This window comes from Melospiza melodia, chromosome 21 (genome assembly GCF_035770615.1).
Source record: "Melospiza melodia melodia isolate bMelMel2 chromosome 21, bMelMel2.pri, whole genome shotgun sequence".
Classification (NCBI taxonomy): domain Eukaryota; kingdom Metazoa; phylum Chordata; class Aves; order Passeriformes; family Passerellidae; genus Melospiza; species Melospiza melodia.
In genome coordinates, this window is record NC_086214.1 from 13,414,879 (window position 1) to 13,436,659 (window position 21,781).

The 21,781-nt window shown below is 50.2% G+C and overlaps 2 protein-coding genes across 2 annotated transcripts; one reads left to right on the plus strand and one right to left on the minus strand.

The window, feature by feature from the left end:
• The first annotated feature begins 1,189 nt into the window (after positions 1-1,189).
• On the plus strand, positions 1,190-13,796 carry VEZF1 (vascular endothelial zinc finger 1). Its single transcript, XM_063174030.1, has 7 exons — positions 1,190-1,262; positions 6,558-7,255; positions 7,960-8,023; positions 8,999-9,182; positions 10,601-10,822; positions 12,936-12,980; positions 13,331-13,796. The coding sequence occupies exons 1-7, from the start codon at positions 1,230-1,232 to the stop codon at positions 13,756-13,758; spliced, it is 1,674 nt and encodes a 557-aa protein (XP_063030100.1). The 5' UTR covers positions 1,190-1,229; the 3' UTR covers positions 13,759-13,796.
• Positions 13,797-14,291: 495 nt separating this feature from the next.
• On the minus strand, positions 14,292-21,557 carry LOC134428002 (uncharacterized). Its single transcript, XM_063174257.1, has 4 exons — positions 21,537-21,557; positions 21,209-21,360; positions 15,797-16,062; positions 14,292-15,514 (listed from the first exon to the last, which is right to left on the minus strand). The coding sequence occupies exons 1-4, from the start codon at positions 21,555-21,557 to the stop codon at positions 15,330-15,332; spliced, it is 624 nt and encodes a 207-aa protein (XP_063030327.1). The 3' UTR covers positions 14,292-15,329.
• Between the last annotated feature and the right edge of the window lie 224 nt (positions 21,558-21,781).

Genomic DNA, 21,781 nt, shown 5'->3' on the forward strand with positions numbered 1-21,781 from the left:
GCAGGGAAGGCGAAGGGAGGTCAGGATTAAAACCCCCCTCCTGTGACAGTGTTAAACCTGCCACACTCAGGTGTGGGAGAAATGCTGGGTGTCCCTCAGGTGGCACCTGAGGCAGGGCACAGATGGGCCCCGCATCCTTCCCTGTCCTGGCAGCGCCAGGGAGGTGCAGGGAGCCGTCCCTGGGCCCCGTCCTGCCGCCTGTCAGGGACGTGCTTGGTGTATGTAAACGCGTAATTAACGGTACGTATGTATTTAATTGCTCGTGGCTACGATTTGCATGCATGTGCTGCGCCGACGATGCCTCAGGTACGGGCGCATCCACTCCGCTGGCCCGGGGGAGGCGGCGGGGCTGCGCAGGGTCACGGCAGCGCCCGAGCCCCTCACGGCCCGCCCGGCCCGGGGGAACGGCCGGGGCCGCGGGAAAGGGCCCGGCCCGGCCCTCCTGGAGTCCGGCCAGGCGGGGTGCGAGGCAGGGCCGGCCGGGGAGGCGGCGGCAGCCCCGGAGGGCTGAGGGCCAGCCCGGGTGGGCTGAGGACGATCCCGGCTGTGCCGAGGTGGCGGCGCCGGGCGACCCCCGAGGCGGCCCCGAGTTCACACCCCCCCTCCGCCCCCGGCGCTGCCGCCCGCCCGCACCCGCGGGCGAAGCCGCCCCCCGCCGCCCCCGCGGCTCCCTCCCTCCCTGCCGGCGCGGCGGGCGGGGGCGGCGGGCGGGCGGGCGGGGAGGGGAGAAGGGGCGGGCGGGCGGCTCGGCGGCCCCGGGGCCGAGCCGGGGCGGGCGGCGGCGGCGGCCCCGGACACCTCGGCCGCTCCTCCATCTTCTCTCGCCACAGCTCGGCTTCCCCAGCCCGGGACCGGCCCATTGCCAGCCCCGCGGGGGGGGCGGCCGGCCCGCCGCGCCGCCCCGGCCCCGCCGCCCGCGCCGCCGCCTCGCCGCGCCGCCCCGGGCCCGCCGCCCGCCCCGCGGCGAGGGGAGCGGCGGGGGCGGCGCCGCGGCCGCCCGGGCCATCGCCGCCCCGCCGGGACGCCGCGCCGCCGCCTCCCCCCTCTGGGCCGCAGTGGTGCAGCCCGAGGTTAGCGGAAGCGGCCGCTCGGCGCTGCCATGTTGAGCCGCCGCCGCCGCCGCCGCTTTGTTGTCGGCTCCATGTAGCTGCGGCCCGGGGGAGGGAGCGACGGGGGGACCGCCCGCCGCAGCCGCCGCCGCCGCCGCCCGGGGCCGCGCCGCCCCCGCCATGGAGGCCAACTGGACCGCGTTCCTCTTTCAGGTGAGGCCCCGCGGCGGCGGCGCTGCCCGCGCCCCCCCTCTCTCCCTCCCTCCCTCACGGCCGCGGCCCCGCCGGTCCCCGCCGGGCCGGGCTGTCACTCAGCGCGGCCGCCCGGCCCCCGCCCGCCCCCGGCCCGGCCCGGCCCGGCCCGACCCGGCCCGCCGGGCAGCGCCTCACCGGCCCCGCGGCTCCGCTTCTCCCTCCTTCCCTCCTGCACTTTCTCCCTCCGCCGCCGCCCCGCAGCGCGCTCCCTTCCCGCTTTCATTACAAACCACCGATATTCGTATTTGTATTTTATTTTTATTTTTTCCTCCGCAAAACATGAGATCGCGCTTTATTTTTTTTTTTTTTTTGGTGTTTGCTTGTTTTTCTCTCCCCCCTCATCTAAAGAGACAAACAACAACAGAAAAAAAAAAAAAAAGCCACGAACAAAAAAAAAAACAACAACCCCAAGCTTCCACCGGGCTCCAACAAAACCCCGATGGAACAAACGCCGTGTCTGGGAGAATAAATTAATCCCTCTTTAAACAGCCTGACTCAGGGCCGGCTGACGAGGGAGCTTGTTTTCTTTTAAAATAGGACGCGAGCGGGCCGGATTTCTGTAAAAACTGGCGAAATCTAACGGGAATGGGGAGGAATAGGGACGGTGGAGCGTGCAACCCCTCCCTTTGCCAACTGAGTCACAATTTTCCCCCTTTCTGTCGGTGAAAGACTGACTTAAAAACACCGCTGTTTATGTAATTCCGGAGAAAATCCAATGTACCAGAAAAAAAAATTCTGAAAAAAAGAAATCTTTGCCTGGCTTTTGTGAGCCTCGCGAGCCCTTTCTCACCAGATTGTTTTCTCCCGGATTTTTTTTTTTTTTTTTTTTTTTTTTTGCGCTGGAAAACATAAAATGTGTGATTGCAGCAGCAGCAGCGGAGGGAAAAAAAAAAAAAAAAAAAGCGCCCAGCACATCACCTTTCTCAAGGTAAAATAATCCTCTTTGCACGTTCCCGGTGGCGGCCGCTCGCTTCCTCACTGTCCTCCTCGGAATTAAACCCAGACCCAACCCGTGACACGAGTTTGAAAACCTGAGTTGAATGAATAAATCCGCCAAGAGCGAGCACCATTCCTTTAGGGAGGAAAAATTCGTCCCTTGCAAGTAGCGAGGGATGAGTCACTCGCCCGGGTTCTGTGCCTCGGAAAACACGCCGGGAATGTTCCGGGGAGCCGGTACCGGGAGCCGGGCGCTGCGTTTGCCGCCTTTTCCTGGGGGATGCGGGCGATGCCATCGGCTTTGGCTGAGGTCTGGTGAATTATTTCTCACTCTAGTGGGCAGTTGTGATTCGCACGTAGGAAACTTCACGCTAAGAAGTTAATCTCCTTAGTTTAGGGCCATCTCCCTCCGAGCCGGGGCTGCTTTAGTGCCTTGCTGCCTCCCAGCTGAGCGTTTTCCAGGGGAAATTTTTCCTGGGCTGGCAGGACTGTATTGCAGCAGGCTGAGAAATGCCAAGTAATGCTTCAAGTACGTGTCCAGCTCCTCGCTGCTCGTCCGTGCTTTTCTGAAGGTGCTGAGTTTTGAAGTAGTGATGTCACACGCTGATTTAGGAGTCAGCTTTGCTGCTTTTAATTAAGGAGTCAGCAGTTCGCTTTCAGAACGTGCGGCTCGGAAGCATCTTCATAAAACTGTGACGTGGAAATTTTCCTCCGATTTTTTTTTCTCTCTCTAAATAATAAAGCTTTCAGAGCTCCTAACAAATGCTGGATATTGTTTCTTGAGTGGTTTTGTTAGAATCGATGATTTGGGGTGCGAGCGTGCCGATGCACCCAGCAGAAAGCAGCACTGAGGTAGTCCTGATGTGACTTTCATTTTTCTTCTTCCCATTCTCACAGCAGCACGTCAGCCCCGATCCAGCTGATTAGTTAAAACTAGTTAAAAAGCGTGGATTTAAAAGCCTGTCCCTAGTGTCAGTTAAATAACAAATGGAAGTGACTGAATATTCACACTTGTTCTTCCTGGGGGGAGTGTTAAACCAAATGTGCGTTCCAGCTGGGACAGGATTCCTAAGGGACAGCTTAGTACGTGGAATATAAAGTTGTAATTTTTAGCCAAATGTTTTCAGAGGAGGTTTCAATGTCTTAATTTTAGTCCTGTGGCAGTGGGCTGTGGGACTGTAAACCGTTCCTTCCAAATAAAGTTGTTTGATTGTTTTTAGGTGGCATGTTGATGAATTGTATCCCTTTCTAAAGAAACAATCGTGCTACTGAATAAGCAGTTCTTGTTTGGATCTTCTTAGTCCCAAAATGCATAGTTGGAAAGCTGCTTTTAGGATGTGCTCGGGAAGTGAAAGTTGTATCTGTTAATGTGAGGAGGACTCATCCATCAGATGGAGTGTTCAAGATATGACTCATGCTAATTTGTTGCTCTCACATTAAGGCTGAAGCACAAAAATATTTTAGCCTCTGGCATTGGAAGTTCACAATGCCACATCCTACACTCTGGGTCACGAATTGCAGGGTTTTTTTGTTTACTGCCCCCCCAGGAGAGAAGGAATTAGTGACAGAACAAGGGGATTTTGCTGGAGAGCCTGTCCCAGGCCATCAAAATATCTCCAAAATGTTGACTTGACGTTAATGCTGGGTGAAGTAAAGCCGTGGTCGGAGCCTGCATAACTGCGCCTGCCAGAGGCGTGCAGCAGGTGCTGGCTTCCCTTCTCCAACAGGGAGTTAGAAAAAAATGCTGCCTGATCCTTTTTTAAAAGGCTTTAACAGCCCTTGGAAAGTGAGGAGCGCAGCTCGGGGCAGAGGGGCTGTGAGGAGCACGCTGCTGCAAATAATGCTGGCTCCCTCAGAACCAAGATAAGCACACTTATATAAGCAGCAGCTCCACAGCCTGTCGCTCGATGAATATACATTGTTTTATGTCCACTGTCTCCATCAGATCTGTAGGAATAAGTGCATCATTACCTTGAAGTGCTGACGATTCTTTGAGGCTTAAAAATATCCGTAAACTGCCTAAGTTTGAACCTTGTCCAAAGGATTTGGGCTCTCCATTATCCGATCTGCTAGCTCTGCCTTTGAAATTGTATCTCTGGAGCTGTCATTGGGTGCTCTGCAGTGTCTTCTGGTGCAGTTTAACAACATTGTTTAATGCCGATTTCAAGTTGTAAAACATTTCAGAATTTTTTAAAGTTAAAATTGTGTTGAAGTGCACAACTTGCTCAGTATTGTGCTGTCTGTGTGTATCGTGCAAACTCTTATTTTCGTGCAATGTAGAAGTGTCAAAACCTTTTTAAAAACATGGAAAATAAAAGGTTGAAAATGCACATTGTCACTGAAGTCAGGGAGAAGTTTAATGGAGCTGCTGGGGCTTGTGCCATGCCCTGATTTAGCAGCGTCGCCTCCAGGAGAGTTCTGGATGCAGCTCTTCAGCAGTCGCTCCCTGGAATAAACCAGCCCCTGGGGCTGTTGTTTGGGGTGGCTGCCGTGGCCAGGCAGGTGTGCTAATATCCAGCCTACCTGTTGCATCCTGAGCTTTGGCACAGAGGGATCTAAAAAGCAGATACAGACGGACAGCCTGGCCAGCTCCTCATGCTTCCCACAGGTTTTGTCTCCTGTCAACGTCCTGTCAGGAGTCCAGGCTTTCTCCTGTGAACTGTTATCCTGTCAGATAGGCTTGGAGTGTTTGGGAGCTTGTATTCCTTCCCGTGTGGGTTAGTGTTGGTATCCACCCATGGCTTTTATCCAAAGATCAGCAGCATCACACTCCCAAAAAGTGAGACTGGAGTGATGCAGGAGCTGCCCCCCAGCAAGGGAGAGATGCTCTGGGGGGGCTGCAGTCCCTGCTGCGATCCAGGCAGGCAAAGCACCCAGGATACAACTAGGAAAACAGCCCAAAGTGAGCTTCTAGAAATACTGGCTTGTCCAGAGGACGTGTTGAAATGGATTCCCATGGGAAGAGCATTAGCCTGAGAGTGCTTCCCAGCACCGTCCACCCCAACAGATGTAAAAGTAGACAGGTCAGGGTCGTGCACTGGCACAGTGTTTCATTCAGCTCTCACAGCTTTGAGTCATGTTACTCTGTGAGGAAAGCCGTAGGAAAGGATCCTAGAGGGCTGCAGTACTGATCTGATGGGAATGCAAGTTTCCCCAAACTCAGCTTCAGGCCTGGCACGCTGCGTTACTAACGAGCCTGATTTAAAACTGGTCTGATGAGACCGAGGCACATCTTGAATACAGATGCACTTAAACTGGCTTAAGGTGCTGGAGTGATTTATTTTAATGCTCCATTAGGCTGAATTGGTCTGTGTGGTTTCTAAACCACATTAAAATTGTATCTGCCAGGGTTTTGTCCCAGTCTGACTGGATGAGTTTTAATAACAGTGTTTCTGCCTTAGAATAACCACGCGTGGTGCAGCGCAGCCCGTGGCAGGCAGGCTGCAGCTCAGCTGAGCGCTGCTGCCTGTGGGCCCCCCTTCCCTGCCCTGGAGCTGCTGCCACACATTCTGTAGTTCAAAGTTAGTTGGTATTGGCTGCTTTCAGACAGCTTTCAGGGTTTATTCCCAACACCCCGAACCGTGTTCTCCAGCATCTCTAGATGTCTCCCAGTGTCTATCGATCCGCTTCTCTTCCCAGCACAAAGTAGCTGCTGACGAAGAGAAAAAGGCCCTGCCGCTATTCTTGTTAGTTCCAGACGCAGAGAACACAGTGGTCAGTGGACAAATGCATCAGGAACCTGCTAAATATAGAGATGTGGCTTTAGACAGCTCCCGATTCCAGTTGCTTTGGTTTCAGTGCTGGCACAGGGGTATGAACACTGTTTAAATAAGACGCCTTATCGCATCCTGGCTCTCTGTGCCTGCGGTTCAGTTCTCAGTGTGCACTAAGCTCGGCTTAAAGGTGGGGCCTTATTTTGCAACTCCTGTCAGTACCTTCATCCTCTCCAGAGGTAGTCCTGATGTGCCATCTGATACGGTCATTAGCAAAATGAGTTATCTGTTATGTAAAGATGAAATGCTGTTATTAAAAGATCTGACAAGCACCTAGTTGTCTTCTGTAAAAAGTTGCCCTCCAGAAACTGAATAATTCCTTGATTGTTGTACTGTGTCCTACACCTACCACAGGGTCTGCACAGCCAGGGCGTTTACAGCGTGAGCGGTTTATCTTGTCCAAAACCAGCATTATGTAACCTTCCCCTGTTGTTCCTTCTGTGGCTTTTGGTCCAGAATGTGCTTCCCTGTCGTTTGTAAATGTTCTCACCGTGCCAGAGCGAGCACCCATCCAGAGAATTTAAGTGTGAATGTTTGGTTTTAGGCACACGAAGCCTCCCATCACCAACAGCAGGCAGCACAGAACAGTTTGTTGCCTCTCCTGAGCTCTGCTGTTGAGCCGCCCGATCAGAAGCCGATTCTGCCCTTACCAATAACGCAGAAACCTCAGCCTGCACCAGAAACATTAAAGGATGCTATTGTTGGGATTAAAAAGGAAAAACCTAAAACCTCCTTTGTGTGCACTTACTGCAGCAAAGCTTTCAGGGACAGCTACCATTTGAGGCGTCACGAGTCCTGCCACACAGGGATAAAGTTAGTGTCACGGCCAAAGAAAACTCCCACCACAATGGTGCCCCTTATCTCGACCATCGCCGGTGACAACAGCCGGAGTTCGCTGGTTTCGACTATCGCAGGCATCCTGTCCACTGTCACTACGTCTTCCTCTGCCACCAACCCCAGCAGCAGCGCCGGCGCCACGGCCATGGCGGTGACGCAGACGGTGAAGAAGCCCAGCAAGCCCGTGAAGAAGAACCACGCCTGTGAGATGTGTGGGAAGGCCTTCAGGGACGTCTACCACCTCAACCGGCACAAGCTGTCCCACTCGGACGAGAAACCCTTCGAATGTCCCATTTGCAATCAGCGCTTCAAGAGAAAGGATCGCATGACCTACCACGTGAGGTCTCACGAAGGTGGCATCACGAAACCCTACACCTGCGGGGTGTGTGGAAAAGGCTTCTCAAGGTACCACCTGGCAAACCCCAGGCGTGCTCCGCTGTTGGCTTTTTGTGAGCGAGAAGGGTTAAGCTGTGGTAGTGAGGAGCTGGGAGAGGCAAACTTCTGAGGAGATTGGTGAGGGGCTAAAGAGCCTTGTCTGCAGTTAGGGTGGGGGAGTCTCCATCTGAGCAAGGTTGGAGTGGCCAGAAGTGGGCACTTTTTTAGGAGAGTGGTTTGAAATGGTTTCTTGACCTCATCCAGGGCCCATAAGATGTGTGTCTGTGTCACTGGGGGTGGGCACAGAGCCCCTTCAGCAGCCTTTGCCATGGTCTGTGCAGGGCAGAGGAGCTGTCACCTGCTCTTACAGCAGGGTGGAGGGACAGCACAGGGGGAGCTTGCACTGCTGCCAGCCCTGTTTGTACCTGTGCTTGCAACAGAGAAAACTTCAACCTTTAGAGCTGTTGTGCTCTCACCTTTACACAAGGTGTGACCAAACGTGCCTTTGCCAGGTGTGTGAGGAGAACAGGGTTAAGCTTTAAACCACAGGCTAGTTTCGAGCTGTGAGGTGTGGCAGTGGAGCCCCTGGTAGGTGAGGGAAGGGATTTCTCCTGGCTGTCAGAGGGATGGGGCTGCAGGGAGTGAGCAGCTCGGTGTCAGCTCTGCTAGCCAAGCTGTCCTGGCTCTGTGTGTGTAACACTGTGCACTTTTCTCCTGTTCTCTCTTTCTTGCAGGCCTGATCATTTAAGCTGTCACGTTAAACATGTTCACTCAACAGAGAGACCCTTCAAATGCCAAGTAAGGGCTGAAATGGTTTATTAAGAGCAATACCTTATTGTGTCAGTGGTACTCAGGTGAATCTTTCCAGAGCTGTATTTACTCACGGACTTTTGAAAAGGAAGTTTAGGAGTAAAGCCACATTTGCCACCACACCACAGTGCTGGAGTTCTGGTGGAACTTTAAGAAGATACCATGGTTGCTTTTTTAGGAAGATTAGAGGCTTTTTGCTTTCTTGGAGAACAGCATAGTTGCTCTGTTTTACCATATGCTTAACTTAGTAGTGGGATTGTCGCAGCATCCTCAGCTTAGTGCTCATTTCTGGGGTAATGTGTGCAGTGTGTTTCTCAGCATGTTCAAATGAAATGCCTTTCTCAGCACTTCTATTTAAAATGGGTGGGAATGGTTCATTCTGGATCTGTTATTTTGCTGGAAGGGGAAAGCAAGTTGTCCTAAGTTGATGACTGAGACTAGGTGAAATAATTTGATTGCCCTTGAACAATTAACTGTTTTGCTTGGAATATCCATGCTTATTCCAACCTGTTTCAGGGACTCATTAAATAAAATCCTTGGATAAAAAGAATAGTGTTAGGAAAAGGTTTTCTTTCCTTGTTCTGGGTGGGAACAGAAGTAATTGAGCAGTGTAAGGTACCAAGTTCATATTTGTACAGTAAAATTACATTAGAAACCAACTTTGCCTATTGTAGCTGTTTTTTACAAGCTCCCTCTTGCCTTGGTGGTGGGTAAGGCAACCCACTGTTTTCAGAAAGCTCAAGCAGTGTAGAATATGATTTTTGTCCTGGTTGTCTCAGAAGCAAATTCCATTCTCAGTCTCTGCTGAGTAGTTTGATTTTTGTTTCTCTATAAATGCAGGTAAAAGTTAAAGTTGTCAGTGCACTTAGGATACTGTTAGGAGCTGCCAGGCTCCCAGAGGGCCTGTGGGTGATGCTGTGCTGCTCTGTGTGCCCCTCAAGTGTAACTTTGTCCTCCCTCTAGACGTGCACTGCTGCCTTTGCCACCAAAGACAGACTGCGGACACACATGGTGCGCCATGAAGGAAAGGTATCGTGTAATATCTGTGGTAAACTTCTGAGTGCAGCATATATCACCAGCCACTTAAAGACACACGGGCAGAGCCAAAGTATCAACTGTAATACCTGTAAACAAGGCATCAATAAAAGTAGGTGAACGTTTTACAAACATTTCTAATAACAGTGTGTGTGCGAAGGGAATTGCCTTTGATGACGTTAAACTCGGCTACGTGTCTGTCAGTCTGGGTGGGCACACCTCCTAAAAGTAGATCTGTAGTAACACAATGTGCTTCAGCTCAAGAGTTGGCATGTGTAGAGTTGGTTTGCTGCACGACTGTGCTCTCATCCCTTGGGAATGCCCTGCAGTTCATGACAGTGACCCATCTCTTGAAAAGAGTTCCCAGATTTTCAGTGCTGCTTCCTGAAATGTGCAGGTCTAAAAGCCCAACAGATAGTCTGGAGATTTTAGACTATTTAAGAACTGCTAAGCTTTGCCAGGTTTCAGGTCTGAAGCCTCATCCAAAGCTCATCAAAATAAGGAGAAAGATTTCTCTGCTTTCTCTGAGCTTTGACCCTGGGGCTCAGTGTTTCCTCCCTCAGGCAATAGCTGACAAGAAAAGGATTTAAATCCAGCCCTGATAGGTTTTGGGCATTAATGGCATCTGACTGGTGTTGTGCAGGAGGTCAGATGAGATGTTTGTAATAGCTCCTTCTAGACTTAAACTCTGGACCTCGGAATGTCTAGCAAGCAAATGAAGACTTGACGTTCAAATTTTCCCTATTAAAATACCTGTAACTTAAGTTAACTCTGCATGGTTAGTAATATAAAACGGGTTTTCAGAGGAATAAAGAGGCAGAAGTAAGGAATGTCTTTGGAAACTTTGTCCTTAAAGCCTTTAAACTGTATTCATTTACAACATCTTTGCAGTTCCTGTTACTCCTGGGTAATTTGAAGGTACTGGGAATGTCTGAAATGCCTGATTGTTGAGTTTAGTAGGAAATTTGGATGTGAAATATTTTTCAAGGGTAGGGTTACAACTCTGGCTTCCCAATCCAGTTTGGTGGTGCTAAGCCAGTTCACATGAGGCATTTTGAGCAGTTGTTAGAGGTGGAAATGATGAGCTGTACTGGGGCCAGAGAGTAGTGACAGGCTGATGTAAACTGAAATTTTTAAGTTATACTTGCAATAAAATGTAAAAAGGCTTTTTTTTTATTTTTCATTCTTAAGCTGGAACTAAAGTTTAGCAAAAGTGGATTCAGTTTGAGTTCTAGAGACTAATTGGAGTCTTTAATTTCATTCTTCCTTAATACAAAGTAAATAATGACAAGAGAAGTCTGGTTTTGGCACTTAAAGTAGATGTTCTTGACTTATGTTTTTGTTTTTAGCTCTTGGAAAAGTAGTTTTATGGAGCACAGAATTAATGATACTGTTTTAAACACCTCTGTGATTTTGTTCTTGGAATCCTGTGAGATTCCACATGCTCTTTGTAGAAGTTGCCTTTGTGATCTCAGCAAAAAGCAGAGTAACTTTTCAAGGTGAATTTGTGTTCTTACTTGATTGGCATAGCATGCATGAGTGAAGAGACCAGCAACCAGAAACAGCAACAGCAGCAGCAACAGCAGCAGCAACAACAGCAGCAGCAGCAGCAGCAGCAGCAACAACAACAGCAGCAACAGCAGCAGCAGCAGCAGCAACAGCAGCAGCAGCAGCAGCACGTAACAAGTTGGCCTGGAAAGCAGGTAGAGACCCTGAGATTGTGGGAAGAGGCCGTCAAAGCCAGGAAGAAAGGTAAACCAAACCAATATGGACGTGGCTGGCTTGTGAGATGGGGTTCACAGTCATACAGGGAGTTTGAGGTGTCAGGAAGGATGTCTTACGTGACAGTTTCATTCTTAGAAGTCATAGCTAAGAGAGAACAGGAGGAAACAGGCCCAGAGAAGGGTGTGTTAAATGACCTGCTCATGATTTACTCCTTGGTGTCTGTGCTTGCCTGCGTCCCTAGAGCCATCAGTTACAGAGGGAGCTTTCTCTGCTCCAGCAGGAGTGGGGGCTTGGACTTGCATGTGGCTTTTGGCTGTGCTTGTGCTTATTTACCCTGTTCTCCTGTCTGTGCACACACACACACACACACAACACATACACACACCCACAGACACCCCTGCATCAGCACCAGGGTGCCTGTGGGTACTTTCTGTGTCCTGTTCATCTTGTCTCACCAATTTATTCCATCTGCTCTATCATCATGTAGCTGTCTTTGCATGAAGTTTTCTAGACCTCAGAGAGCTCTCTCTCTCTCTTTCTCTCTCTCTCTCTCTCTGTCAGTTGCTTTGTTTCATTACAAAGTGAGGTAATCACTGATCCTGTTTCTCATCGGTGCTGGCTCACAGCTTACCTCTACCTGTGCTGCTGTAGTTGCAGTGGGATTGCTGTTGTTGGTCATTGTGGCAGTTTGGAGGGAACAGATTGTTTCAGTTTAGTGGGTTTAGGATACAGTAGTTTAAATTCTCCCCTTTCTGCTGCTTATTTGTTTCACAACAGTTTGATTATTAATGCCCATCATGTGACTTCATGGATTACTTGTTTTAGAAGTTCTTAATGACCACTGCTTACTGCTTCTTACTGCTTTTTCACTGGCTGTTTTTAGGAATGTTTTTGACTCACCTTATTGTTTCCTTTTCTCTCAACCTTCCTTTCAGTTCTTCAGTCTGTTTTTGTTTTCTAGGTTCTTGTTTGTGTTTTAGGCTGCTTGTTTCCTTTCCCCTTGTTATGTCAGTAATTGAATTCTGTGATCAGACAGTGCAGAAACAGCTTATTCATGTTAAAATGCAGTGATAACAGAAACATTACATATCATCAGGCCACTAAATAGATAAAGCAAATTATGTTTGATTTAGAAAATCACTGAGAATTATTTTCTGCTTGTTCTTTCCTATGTCTTGTTTCCTTTTCCTTTCTTATGAAGAATGTTGAATATGCTTTAACAGAACAGTGGTTTGGGGCAGGAGGGGGTGAGGGGGGTGGGTGGGTGACAGTGGTGTCACACTGGTGCTTTTAGCTTAACTGGGGAAGGGGCATGGGTGGGCTGTGTCTTTGGGTGTGACTGTGCTTGGAGGTGAAGTTAGACCAGTCAGTGCCATGCTTGAGCTGCTCTTTCCATGCTGGTTCTCCTGTGCTAGTTCCACTTGTGGTTGTGGTGGCTTTACAACACTAGATGGGATTTTTTTTTTTTTTTTTTTTTTTTTTTTTTGTCTAGTACAATTTATTTTCACAATTTTTATTTTTTTTTTTTTACTCTTTCCCTTCCTCTCCACCCCTCCTAGCTATGGACTTTGAAGAACCAACAGTAACCCTTGAATGGGGCTAATGTTGCTTTCAAAGTTAATTTGTATTGCCCCAGAGGCAAAGTGGACTCTTTGCTCCTGGCTTACCTCTGACACGTGGGTGTAACTGAGCTTGGGGTCCTGCCCTACAAATGTGGAAGCAGACACGGCTTAGTGACATTGGTGCAGAGTGCATTTTCCCTGTTTCTGTAGCAGCCAGCCCTTCCCCTCCCTCCCTCCCTCCCTCCCGGTGTGGGTAGCCGGCAGGTGGTGCTGATGGATGTGCAGTGATTCCCGTCCCCCTGCTCCCCAGCCCGGCCTCCTGGGTCTCCCTTGCTCTGCACTTCAGTCCTGCTTGCTGCAAACCCCCCCAAACCCCCCAAACCAACGTGGTGTGGAGCTGGAGCTTGTGTGAAAGCTGAGGAGCTGATGGGGCTTGAGGGATGTGCTGCTGGGGTAGCCTTGAAGTAGAGGTACTGTGAGCAGTTTAGTAGCAATAATTAAGACTGAAATAAGCAGGTAAATATTGAAACGAGCTTTGCTTATCAGTCCCTAATAATGACTTTTTAAAACCTTCACAGAATGTCAGTTCACCTTTGAGAAGGCTATAGAGTACGTACCATTCGGTATGTACACTCTCTCTATTTCTACTGTTCCTCTTGGGAGGATGTTTTTGATTGTACAATACTGTTTTTATGAACATGGAAAAACCCTCTTGCTAAGACAACCTCACTTGACTTCTCAGGGAAAAAAAAACCTCAATTGAAATGATGTGCATGAGAGTTTGTGTTTCCTGTAGGCTATAGAATGTTAACAGTTTTAACTTACTAATAATACCTAAAGAAAATGATTCCAGAATTTGTACCCGTTCTTGTTCGGTTTTTGGGTTTTTTGTTTTGTTTTGTTTTGTTTAAATCTCGTCCATGGTTTTTTTATGTGTTAAAAACTTTTTGTCTTTTTTATGTCTCATTTTTAGAAGCTGCTAACTTGTGCCAAACCTCCACTGCTGCTACTACGCCTGTGACTCTTACTACTCCATTCAATATAACGTCCTCTGTGGCTTCTGGGACTATCACAAACCCAGTCACAGTGGCAGCTGCAATGAGCATGAGAAGTCCAGTAAATGTATCAAGTGCAGTTAATATTTCCAGTCCGATGAACTTAGGGCATCCTGTAACCATAACCAGTCCTCTGTCCATGACCTCTCCATTAACGCTCACCACCCCGGTGAACCTGCCCACCCCGGTGACCGCTCCAGTGAACATAGCGCACCCCGTCACCATCACGTCCCCCATGAACCTGCCCACCCCCATGACGCTGGCTGGCCCCCTCAACATAGCCATGAGACCAGTGGAGAGCATGCCTTTCCTGCCCCAGGCCTTGCCCACCTCTCCTCCCTGGTAAACAAGTTCTAAACAGTATTAAAAAGGATTAAAATGGAATCCTTACCAGCAGTTCTTTTTTGGGTTTTGTTTGGTTGGGTTTTTTTTTTCGTTTTGTTTTGTTTTTGTTTTTGTTCTATTGGGGTTTTTTTGTTTTGTTTTGTTTTAGTTAATAATAAATTCAGATTAAGACACTGGGGCAACACCATCAGAGACCACAGCAGCATCTTCCCCTTGATTTGGCTCACATGGTTCAGGCTTGAGTTTCACTGGAGCACTTCATTTAAGTAAGTTTTACATTGTAGCTGACTGATGCTGAATTAGAGCAGATACTTATTTGCCAGAGTTTTAAAAAAAAAGGAAAAAATACCAAAAAAAGGTAATTAAAAATCCAGTTTTATGTTTTATCCCCTCAAATTATAACTTAGAAAATTATTTTAATCTAAACACTAGCGAAGACCCCTCTGTATCTGTGACAGGGTGGATGGCTCATTTTAACCTGCCAGGCAAGTCCACTGTTTCTGAGCTAGTGTAGAACCTTTGTCTGTGTTGATGTTTTTTTGTTTTTTTTTTTTTTTAATGAGTAAATGCATTACAATGTTGTCATTTAAAAAAAAAATGCATTTTTGGAGAAAATATGCATTTTACCTTTGGGAATATGGTAATTTCAGGCAGCATTCCCTATGGGAAAGGTGATACCAGCTCTGATATGCAAAGCATATGATAACTTATCATTCTAACTTCAACATATAATAGGGATTGTGACCTGATATTTGGAGATGTAAATATTACCCAACATATTACCCTAAGGGAATAGAGCATTGTAGTCAACATTTTTTTAAAAAAAACCTGTTATTGTTTGGTGAGAAACAGCCATGGCTGACAGAAGAGGAGTCGAAATGTAAACATGGTCTCTGAACAGTCAGACCCACATGGGACTCTTATCTAGGAGCAAAAGGAGTGCTTGGAAACTTAAGGAAAATTGCTTTAAGCTGGAAGATTCTGGAGGCCCTGGGTGTGATTTTTATGCCCTCTGCCTCCCAGTCAGAGCCTGCTGATGTTTCAGCAGGGGACAGACGTGTTAGTTGTTCACTAGAAGTTTTGTCTTATATTAAATTGTATACAGTTTTTATTCTAACCACTAACTAGGTAGGATGCCCCTCCAGGACAAGCAGAGAGTGTCTTTTAATTTCTCCCCTATTTCTTAATCAAGTGTTGTGCAAATCTGTTCAACTTTGTAAATATTTGCAAACATCATCATTTTTACGTTATTCTTCTATTGTGTTAACACATTTCTATCAATTTGTGGGAGTTCTGGGGTGCTGAGCTGTCCAGCCCAGAACTGCTCATAAATGGTCACACATGTTTAAGCTACATGTGCTTTTTTTTCTTAACCTGTTTATCTGTACATAAAGTAGAAAGCAAAGTCTAGGGAAACAGATATACTTTTTAGACTATCATGTCACATATTCACATTTTTAAAACTTTGTTTAAAAAAAAAAACAAACCACCCTAAACCCAACCTCTACATTAAATAATAAAAAAAAAAAAAGAGGAAAAAAAAAAAGAAATGACAGTTGAGATGTTTTTATCTTAATGAAGTTGAGAGCTCTGGAGATTAGCGTGTGCATTTTCACAGAGTGCTAGCAGGACTGCCCAGTCACACTGGACTGCTTCCGTTCCTCCCCGGCCGTGTCCGTGCGAGCAGTGATTGCCAGGCTGCTGGCTCAGGTGACAGGTATCTGTATCCTTACGTGGAACTGTTCTAGGGGCTTGGACTACATAGTAAAACAAAAACAAACAAAAAAAATAATAGAGCTTAGTGTAAAATAATTTTATAAATGATCTTTTGTACTTTAGGACATCAAATTGTACAACTTTTGTATATATAAAAGCTTAGGAACTTTCTGTTTAGCAGAAAGGAAACACATTCCTACACTTTTAATGTATATGTTTGTTATAATGTCCATGTAAACATATGCCCTATGTTTGTGCCTTTTAATTAGTTTGTCTCAATAAACAAAAATGTAGAGAAGAATATGTAGCTATGACTTTGTTACCACTGTTCTTCCTCCAGGTGTGTAGAGGTCTTTGTTTTGGCCCTGTGTAGAGCCCGGCGTGCACGGCCAGCATGTCCCCAGCCCCGCTGCCCCGGCCCCGCTGCCACCTCCACACCGTCCTGCATGTTGGGACCTGTAGTTCCCCAGCCATCTCTGCCATCCCTGGCCACCACACCACCTTGCACCAGTCTCCCAAAGTAGGTAGAGCCTTCTGGGTCTGGGTAAACACAGCGATGACCCTTAGGTGAAATTTGGGTATCCCTGAGCTTAAAAAAAAACAAAAAGAGAACAACAGCATTAAAAGCCAATATGAAATTGTGTATTAGAAGTGGTTATCTATGAATTACTTACAATAAACAGGTGTGAGACTTAATTGTATGTTGTCAATTACTGCAGTATTGACAGTGGGTCCCTTGTACAGCCAGCTGTTATTTTTATCCCAGCAGTGTAGCAGTAGAATAAACACATTAAACACTGGCAAGGAAATTTTTCACCGTGACAGAGGCTTCCCAAACCACTAACCACGGTGCTCTTAGCGTGGCGTAGGAAAAGGGCTGTTTCCTTTTTATTTTATGTTGGTTCTGCTCGACTGTACCTGGTTTATGTCCACAAAGCTGCATTAGCTAATTGTCGACCTGTTTCATTTGTACTTGGGTAAACATTTGCTTTGTACCGTGTATTAATGGGTCCGAGGTGTGCTCCTCTGCTGTCTCAGTGCGGACGTTGCCTTCGCTCTGTAATGCCATCCTTGCAAATACATTAAGCTGTTTTTCTGACAAACAAAGGCTACCTGGTGCAGTAGTTTGTACGACGTGCATGCTCCCTGCTAAGCCGTGTCCGTGCTGGCCGGGGATCCGCCGGCACCTCACAGCGCCGCCGAGTTCAGGCTCTGAGAAAATGGTGGACGTGAAGAACAGATGCTCCTGTTACACTGAGTTAGTTCCTATGCAGCTGATGCGCTTAGCCTAGTTTATTTCATGGAAACTTTTAAGCTGGATGGAATCCAACATCCAGGGAAGCCTATTGCCGCCGCTGGTTCGAGTGGGGTTTATATCGAGCCCATTCAGGTCTCCGATTGCAAGGAGTTCAATAGGGGGTTTATTTTTCTCCTTCTGAAGTTTCCGTAAGCATTCAGCGTGAGGTGAATGGCTTAGGCCGGCGGCAGCCTGGGAGCTGGATTTTGCCTTGGAAGGATGTGTGCTGTGCAAAGTCAGAGCAGGCAGATGGAGGGCACGGGAAGGCATCCTCGGGGCAAGGAGAGCGCGGGGAGGTGGCCACAGGGACGTAAGTATTGCAGCACAGCCAGCCATGCTGCAAGGGATGGGGTGCAGGCTATAAAGGGGCTGCTTTTCTCTTTATTGGAACACCCCAACACCTCCAGAGCGTGTTCAGGGTGAAGAGAAATTTGGGATTCAACCTTTTTTTCAAGCATTACAACTCAGTATTGTAAATTAGGAAAGTTCCGCTCAGTCATGATGGATCAGAGAGAAACACGTTTTAGTCTCAGCATACAAGTTTAATTCTATTAGCCATTGATACAAATAAAACACTTCTTTCCCTCTTACAACAATTTTTTCCTTAGAGAGGCAAAAAGAAAGAAATATTTAATGTGTTTGCATTTGTCCACAAGAGGTTTAAAGAAAACCACCCAGACCCCAGTAAGCTGCTGAGCTGCAGCAATCCCAGGTTACATAAAGGGGCCGGGGCTGCCGAGGATTAGCTGGGGCATTCCGGGTGCTGATAAGCCTCCAAGTTCTGCCTGCTCTTCCCTTGCTTTTATTTTAGAAACAGCCACTCTGAGCCCTATCCTGAAAACTGCCTGGGGTTCATTTTCAAGGCTGTCTGGGTTAGATTCCCACCAAAGAGAGAAAATTGGAATTTAAAGAACGCTCAGGTTGTTCAAGCATCGAGCACTGTGGTAGTTTTTATCTCAGGGTCCCTGTACAGGAGCTGACTTGTTGAGAAATGAATGACAGTTTCTCACTGCTGGGCCCTTCCAAAAACTCCTGCCCTGCTTCATTGGTAGCTTAGTTTATCCATCTCAAAAATAGATTTAACAGTAATTTCAAAAGGCAGCTATTAAAAGCTCCTCAAGTTTTTTAATGCCATTGGGGTTTCAGTGCTTAAGTGGACCTTTTAACCAGTGCTTTTTAGGAGAAAAAGTGTAAGAATAAGTCTTGTCTCCTAACTGTCAGAGAATAAAACAAATGAAACCTGATCCCCTTCTACGTATTTGTGTAATTCAGCATGTTTATACTTCTTGCTTATCTTTGGATTGTTCACTCACAGCTCCCAGCGCAGCAGCCGAGGGATGACAGAGGAACTACGTGCTAATTTTTATGTCAAAAATAGCTTTCACCTTTAAAGGCACACGCCTCAGTGGCTGTTTTCTAATTACAAAAGGAATGCCAAAGCTTCTCCCGCGAATCCATTTTACAGCTGTGCTCAGATTGGACTGTCAGCCCCTGGTTAAAATTGAGTGCTGAGGTCCTGACCTAGAAACAAACCTTTTTTGGTATTGCTTTGGAAAGAGTGTTTCAGTGCTGAGGAGCTGAGCCAGGCTGTCCAGCCAGCTCCCTCCACACGCCTGGCGACAGCCACAGCCTCCCGTCCTTCCTTCCATCGCACTCTGCATCGCCTGGAGCCCAGAGCAGGGCCACTGGGCAAGCCAGGCTGATGAGTCTGAGAATAATACACATTTTCTTGTTTTCTTCAGGTTTCTGGGCTAGTCTAGTGGAATGTGTCCCTGCTCTGGTGGGGTTTTAGAGTGAGATGAGCTTTGAGTTTCCCTTCCAGCCCAAATTGTTCCAGGTTTCTGTGATTTTTAGAAGTCCCAGCTTTTCCTTTAGGGAAGCATCAGTGCTTTCTGAAAACCAGACATTTGGCATCTGCAGTTCAGAGCATTTACAATCACTGCCACACAAACCGACCCATTTAGTAAAAAATAGGGCATTTTCAGGATGTGTGAAACCTTGTGTTTTCCAGAGAAGTCAGAAATATTCCATTCACCTTTTCACCCAGTTGTTTTCACCAGCTGTCAAGATGAAACCATTTCTGTTCTGTGTTTTCTGTGCAAGGTTTTTTTTTCAGGGAATTACCAATTTTGTTGGAATTGGCTGAATTAAATTCACTATTTTAACTCTTCATAGTTGTGTATTTCTATGCCCATTTCTCTTTACTTCCTAGCATCAGCAGCAGCTAAGATCCATATCAAAGGGATATAAAATTGCCTGTTTTCCCTGAAACAAGCCTGGATTAGGAGGAGATTGCAACCACCAAAGCTCACTGCAAGGCGCTGTGCCTTGAAGAGTCTGATCTGTGCTAACTTGGGGAAGAGAATGATGAGGCACATGTTCAGTGGGCGCTGAAAACCGAAGGTTTGCCTCCAGTATTTCCACTCCTACTCTGTGTTCCCTGTCAGAGCCTTCCACATCTTTACCCAGGACTGCTCATCTCCCAGACACAGATGAAATGATGGATCAGGACAACTCCCAGCACAAAGAGCTGTCCTGTGAGAGCTCTGGCCCATCCCACAGCTGTGCTCGGGCTCCTGCAGCCACAGCCGAGCACCCGAGCAGGCTGTGGCAGGGTGCTGTGGAAGACTGTGGTGCTCAGCAGTGCGGAGTTCTTCCCGCAGCATGTCTGGAAGGTTTGGAGAGCCGGGAGGGAAGTGGAGGCTCTGAGCTGCTGCTGTTCACAGTCTCGCTCTGGTCTCTGTGGAACGGGAAGTGTCTGCCCTGTGTAAACGGGCTCCTGTAATTTGTAAGAGGAGATCGCTTCCCGTCCCGAGCTGTCAGCCAGCGCGTGCGATACAGGGACGGCTGTTTTCTGTCTGCTCCCAGTGATGCTGGCTTATAACCCGGCTGGGATCTGGGATGCTCAGCTGTGGGGTAGCAGGGCTGTCTCCCGTTCCTTACCAAGAGACCGGAGCTCCAGGCTCCAGAAGCCTGGGACACTCCAAAGGTGTGGAAGAGGCTGAGAGCCAGCCTAGAAATCTGGGAGGGATCCATCCATCCATCCATCCATCCATCCATCCATCCATCCCTCCATCCTCCGGATGCTGTTCCCCGCACATACTGGCCCCCAGGCCACTCAGGGCCGGAGATGCTGACCCCATGGCTGGAGGCGCTGGGGAGCCTTGGGGACAACCCCAAGATCCCCAGGACCCCGTCAGGGCTCTCTCACCTCGGGGAGCGGCGGGGCCCGGGCGGTGCCGCCCCTCGCTGTCCCCGGCCCGGCCGAATCGAGCTCCGCGCTCCCCCCGGGGACACCCCGACCCCGAGGGACACCCCGGTCCCGCGGGCCCCGCACGCCCCCCGCCCCCGCCGCCTCTCGGCGCGGCCCCGCTCCCCGCGCCCCCCCGGCCCGGCCCGGCCCCGGCCCCGGCCCCGGCCCCGCCGCGCCGCCCCCCGCTGCCGGGCACGGCCGCCCCCGCCCGCCCGCCCGCCACGTACGTCTCCCGTCCCGGCTCCTTTCCATGGTTCCCGGCGTGACTGGAGCCGCCCGCCGCCGCCCCCGCAGCGCGGCGCCGACCGCCGGTAAGGGGGGGCGGGCCGGGGCTCTTTGTGCGCGGGCCGGGCCGGGCCGGGCCGGGCCGGGCTGGGGCCGGGCTGGGGCGGGCGGTGCCGCTCGGCCTGCGCGGGTCGGGCCCGGAGCCGCGCGGGCCCCGCCGGGGCTGGGGGAGCGGGGGCGCCGCCGGCTCGGCCTCTACCGGGGCCCGGGCGGAGCGGCGGCGGCGGGGCCGGGGCCGGGGCCGGGGCCGGGGCCGCGCCTGTTGCGGCCGCCTGGCCGCCGCTCCCGAGCCGAGCGCTGGGGGCCGCAGCCCCGGCACGGCCCCGCCGCTGCTCCGGCTGCTCGGCTCCGCCGCGGGCCTGGCGGGGCCCCGCGCCCGCCGCGCTCCGGAGCGTCCCGCGAGCGGAGCCCACCGGGCGGCCGAGCCCACGGACGGTGTGGGGACAAGGGGGCCGACCCGAGTGGGGCCAGGGATGGGCCAAGGGCCATCCCGGGTGGGCCAGGGGCCATCCCCGTATGTGCCCAAGAGCCGTCCTGCGTGGGGCCGGGCGCGGGCGGGTCGGCTCGGCCTGGGGCAGGACCCGCGTCCCGCTCAGCCCCGGAGCATCGCCGGTCCCCGAGCGCGACCCCTCCGTGCCACCGGGGCTTTGGATTTGGTGGCCTCCTGCTGCTGGGCATCGTCCCTGCGCCCCTGAGCAGCAGCACGCCTCACACCCGCCATCTCCGCCCGGTGGGCATCGCTTGGTGCAGGAATTGGCCGGGCCCTGGTGTGCCACAGCCCTGGTGGTCACCTCCTGGTGACCGGGAATGTTTGTGAGCCCCCGACCGGGTGCCCAGCTCAGCCAGTCCTGTCATCCTCCGTAAGGATGGAGGGCACCATCCCGCCAGGCTGATCCTCACCTGGGGGTCCTGTCCAGCGCTGACATTGCTGCCAGGGCGCAGTGGGCTGACAGCGATGGAGAAGGAGTCAAGTGCAAGTCACGGCTCAAAGCAGTGCTCTCCTGCTCCGTCTGTCTCCCAGGCGGGTTGGAAAGGCTCTTTTTTATTATTTTCTTAAAAAGCAGCGGAGTCGCACCTCCTCCTCACACCTCCTCCTGCTGCTGCCGCTGACAACAAACACGGGGGCTGGAGCCGTAAGGATTTCCAGGGGAGAACCACCATCCCGGGCTGACCCCCGAGGCTGCCGCTGGGGCTGCCCTGCGGCTGGGGAAGCTGTGGCTTTCCTCACATCCTCCTCCTCCTCCTCCATCGCTAAGAACACAGGCTGGAGCGGCATCTGCTGCGCTGAGAAGCTTTTTGTGGTTTTCACAGAGGTTTTCCTGTGGAAGTGCTCGGCGGGAGTGCAGCAGCGGGGCAATGAGACCCCGGGGAGCCCTGTGGGAGCGCAGATTGCCTGGGGCTGGGGTGGTGGGAAGGTTTTGGTGCTCGTTGTGTCAGAGGAGCCCCTGCCATCAGCTCCTGTGGTGATGCACC

Excerpts from the sequence above, each read along its gene's own strand:
- VEZF1 (XM_063174030.1), top strand. The coding sequence starts at position 1,230 with ATGGAGGCCAACTGGACCGCGTTCCTCTTTCAG. Across the intron at positions 7,256-7,959 it reads TGTGGAAAAGGCTTCTCAAG|GCCTGATCATTTAAGCTGTC; the intron begins GTACCACCTGGC and ends TCTTTCTTGCAG. Across the intron at positions 10,823-12,935 it reads CGTCAAAGCCAGGAAGAAAG|AATGTCAGTTCACCTTTGAG; the intron begins GTAAACCAAACC and ends AAACCTTCACAG.
- LOC134428002 (XM_063174257.1), bottom strand. The coding sequence starts at position 21,557 with ATGGAGGAGGAGGAGGAGGAT. Across the intron at positions 21,361-21,536 it reads TGGAGGAGGAGGAGGAGGAT|AAAATAATAAAAAAGAGCCT; the intron begins GTGAGGAAAGCC and ends CTGCTTTTTAAG. Across the intron at positions 16,063-21,208 it reads GCGCTGGACAGGACCCCCAG|CTCAGGGATACCCAAATTTC; the intron begins GTGAGGATCAGC and ends TTTTTTTTTAAG.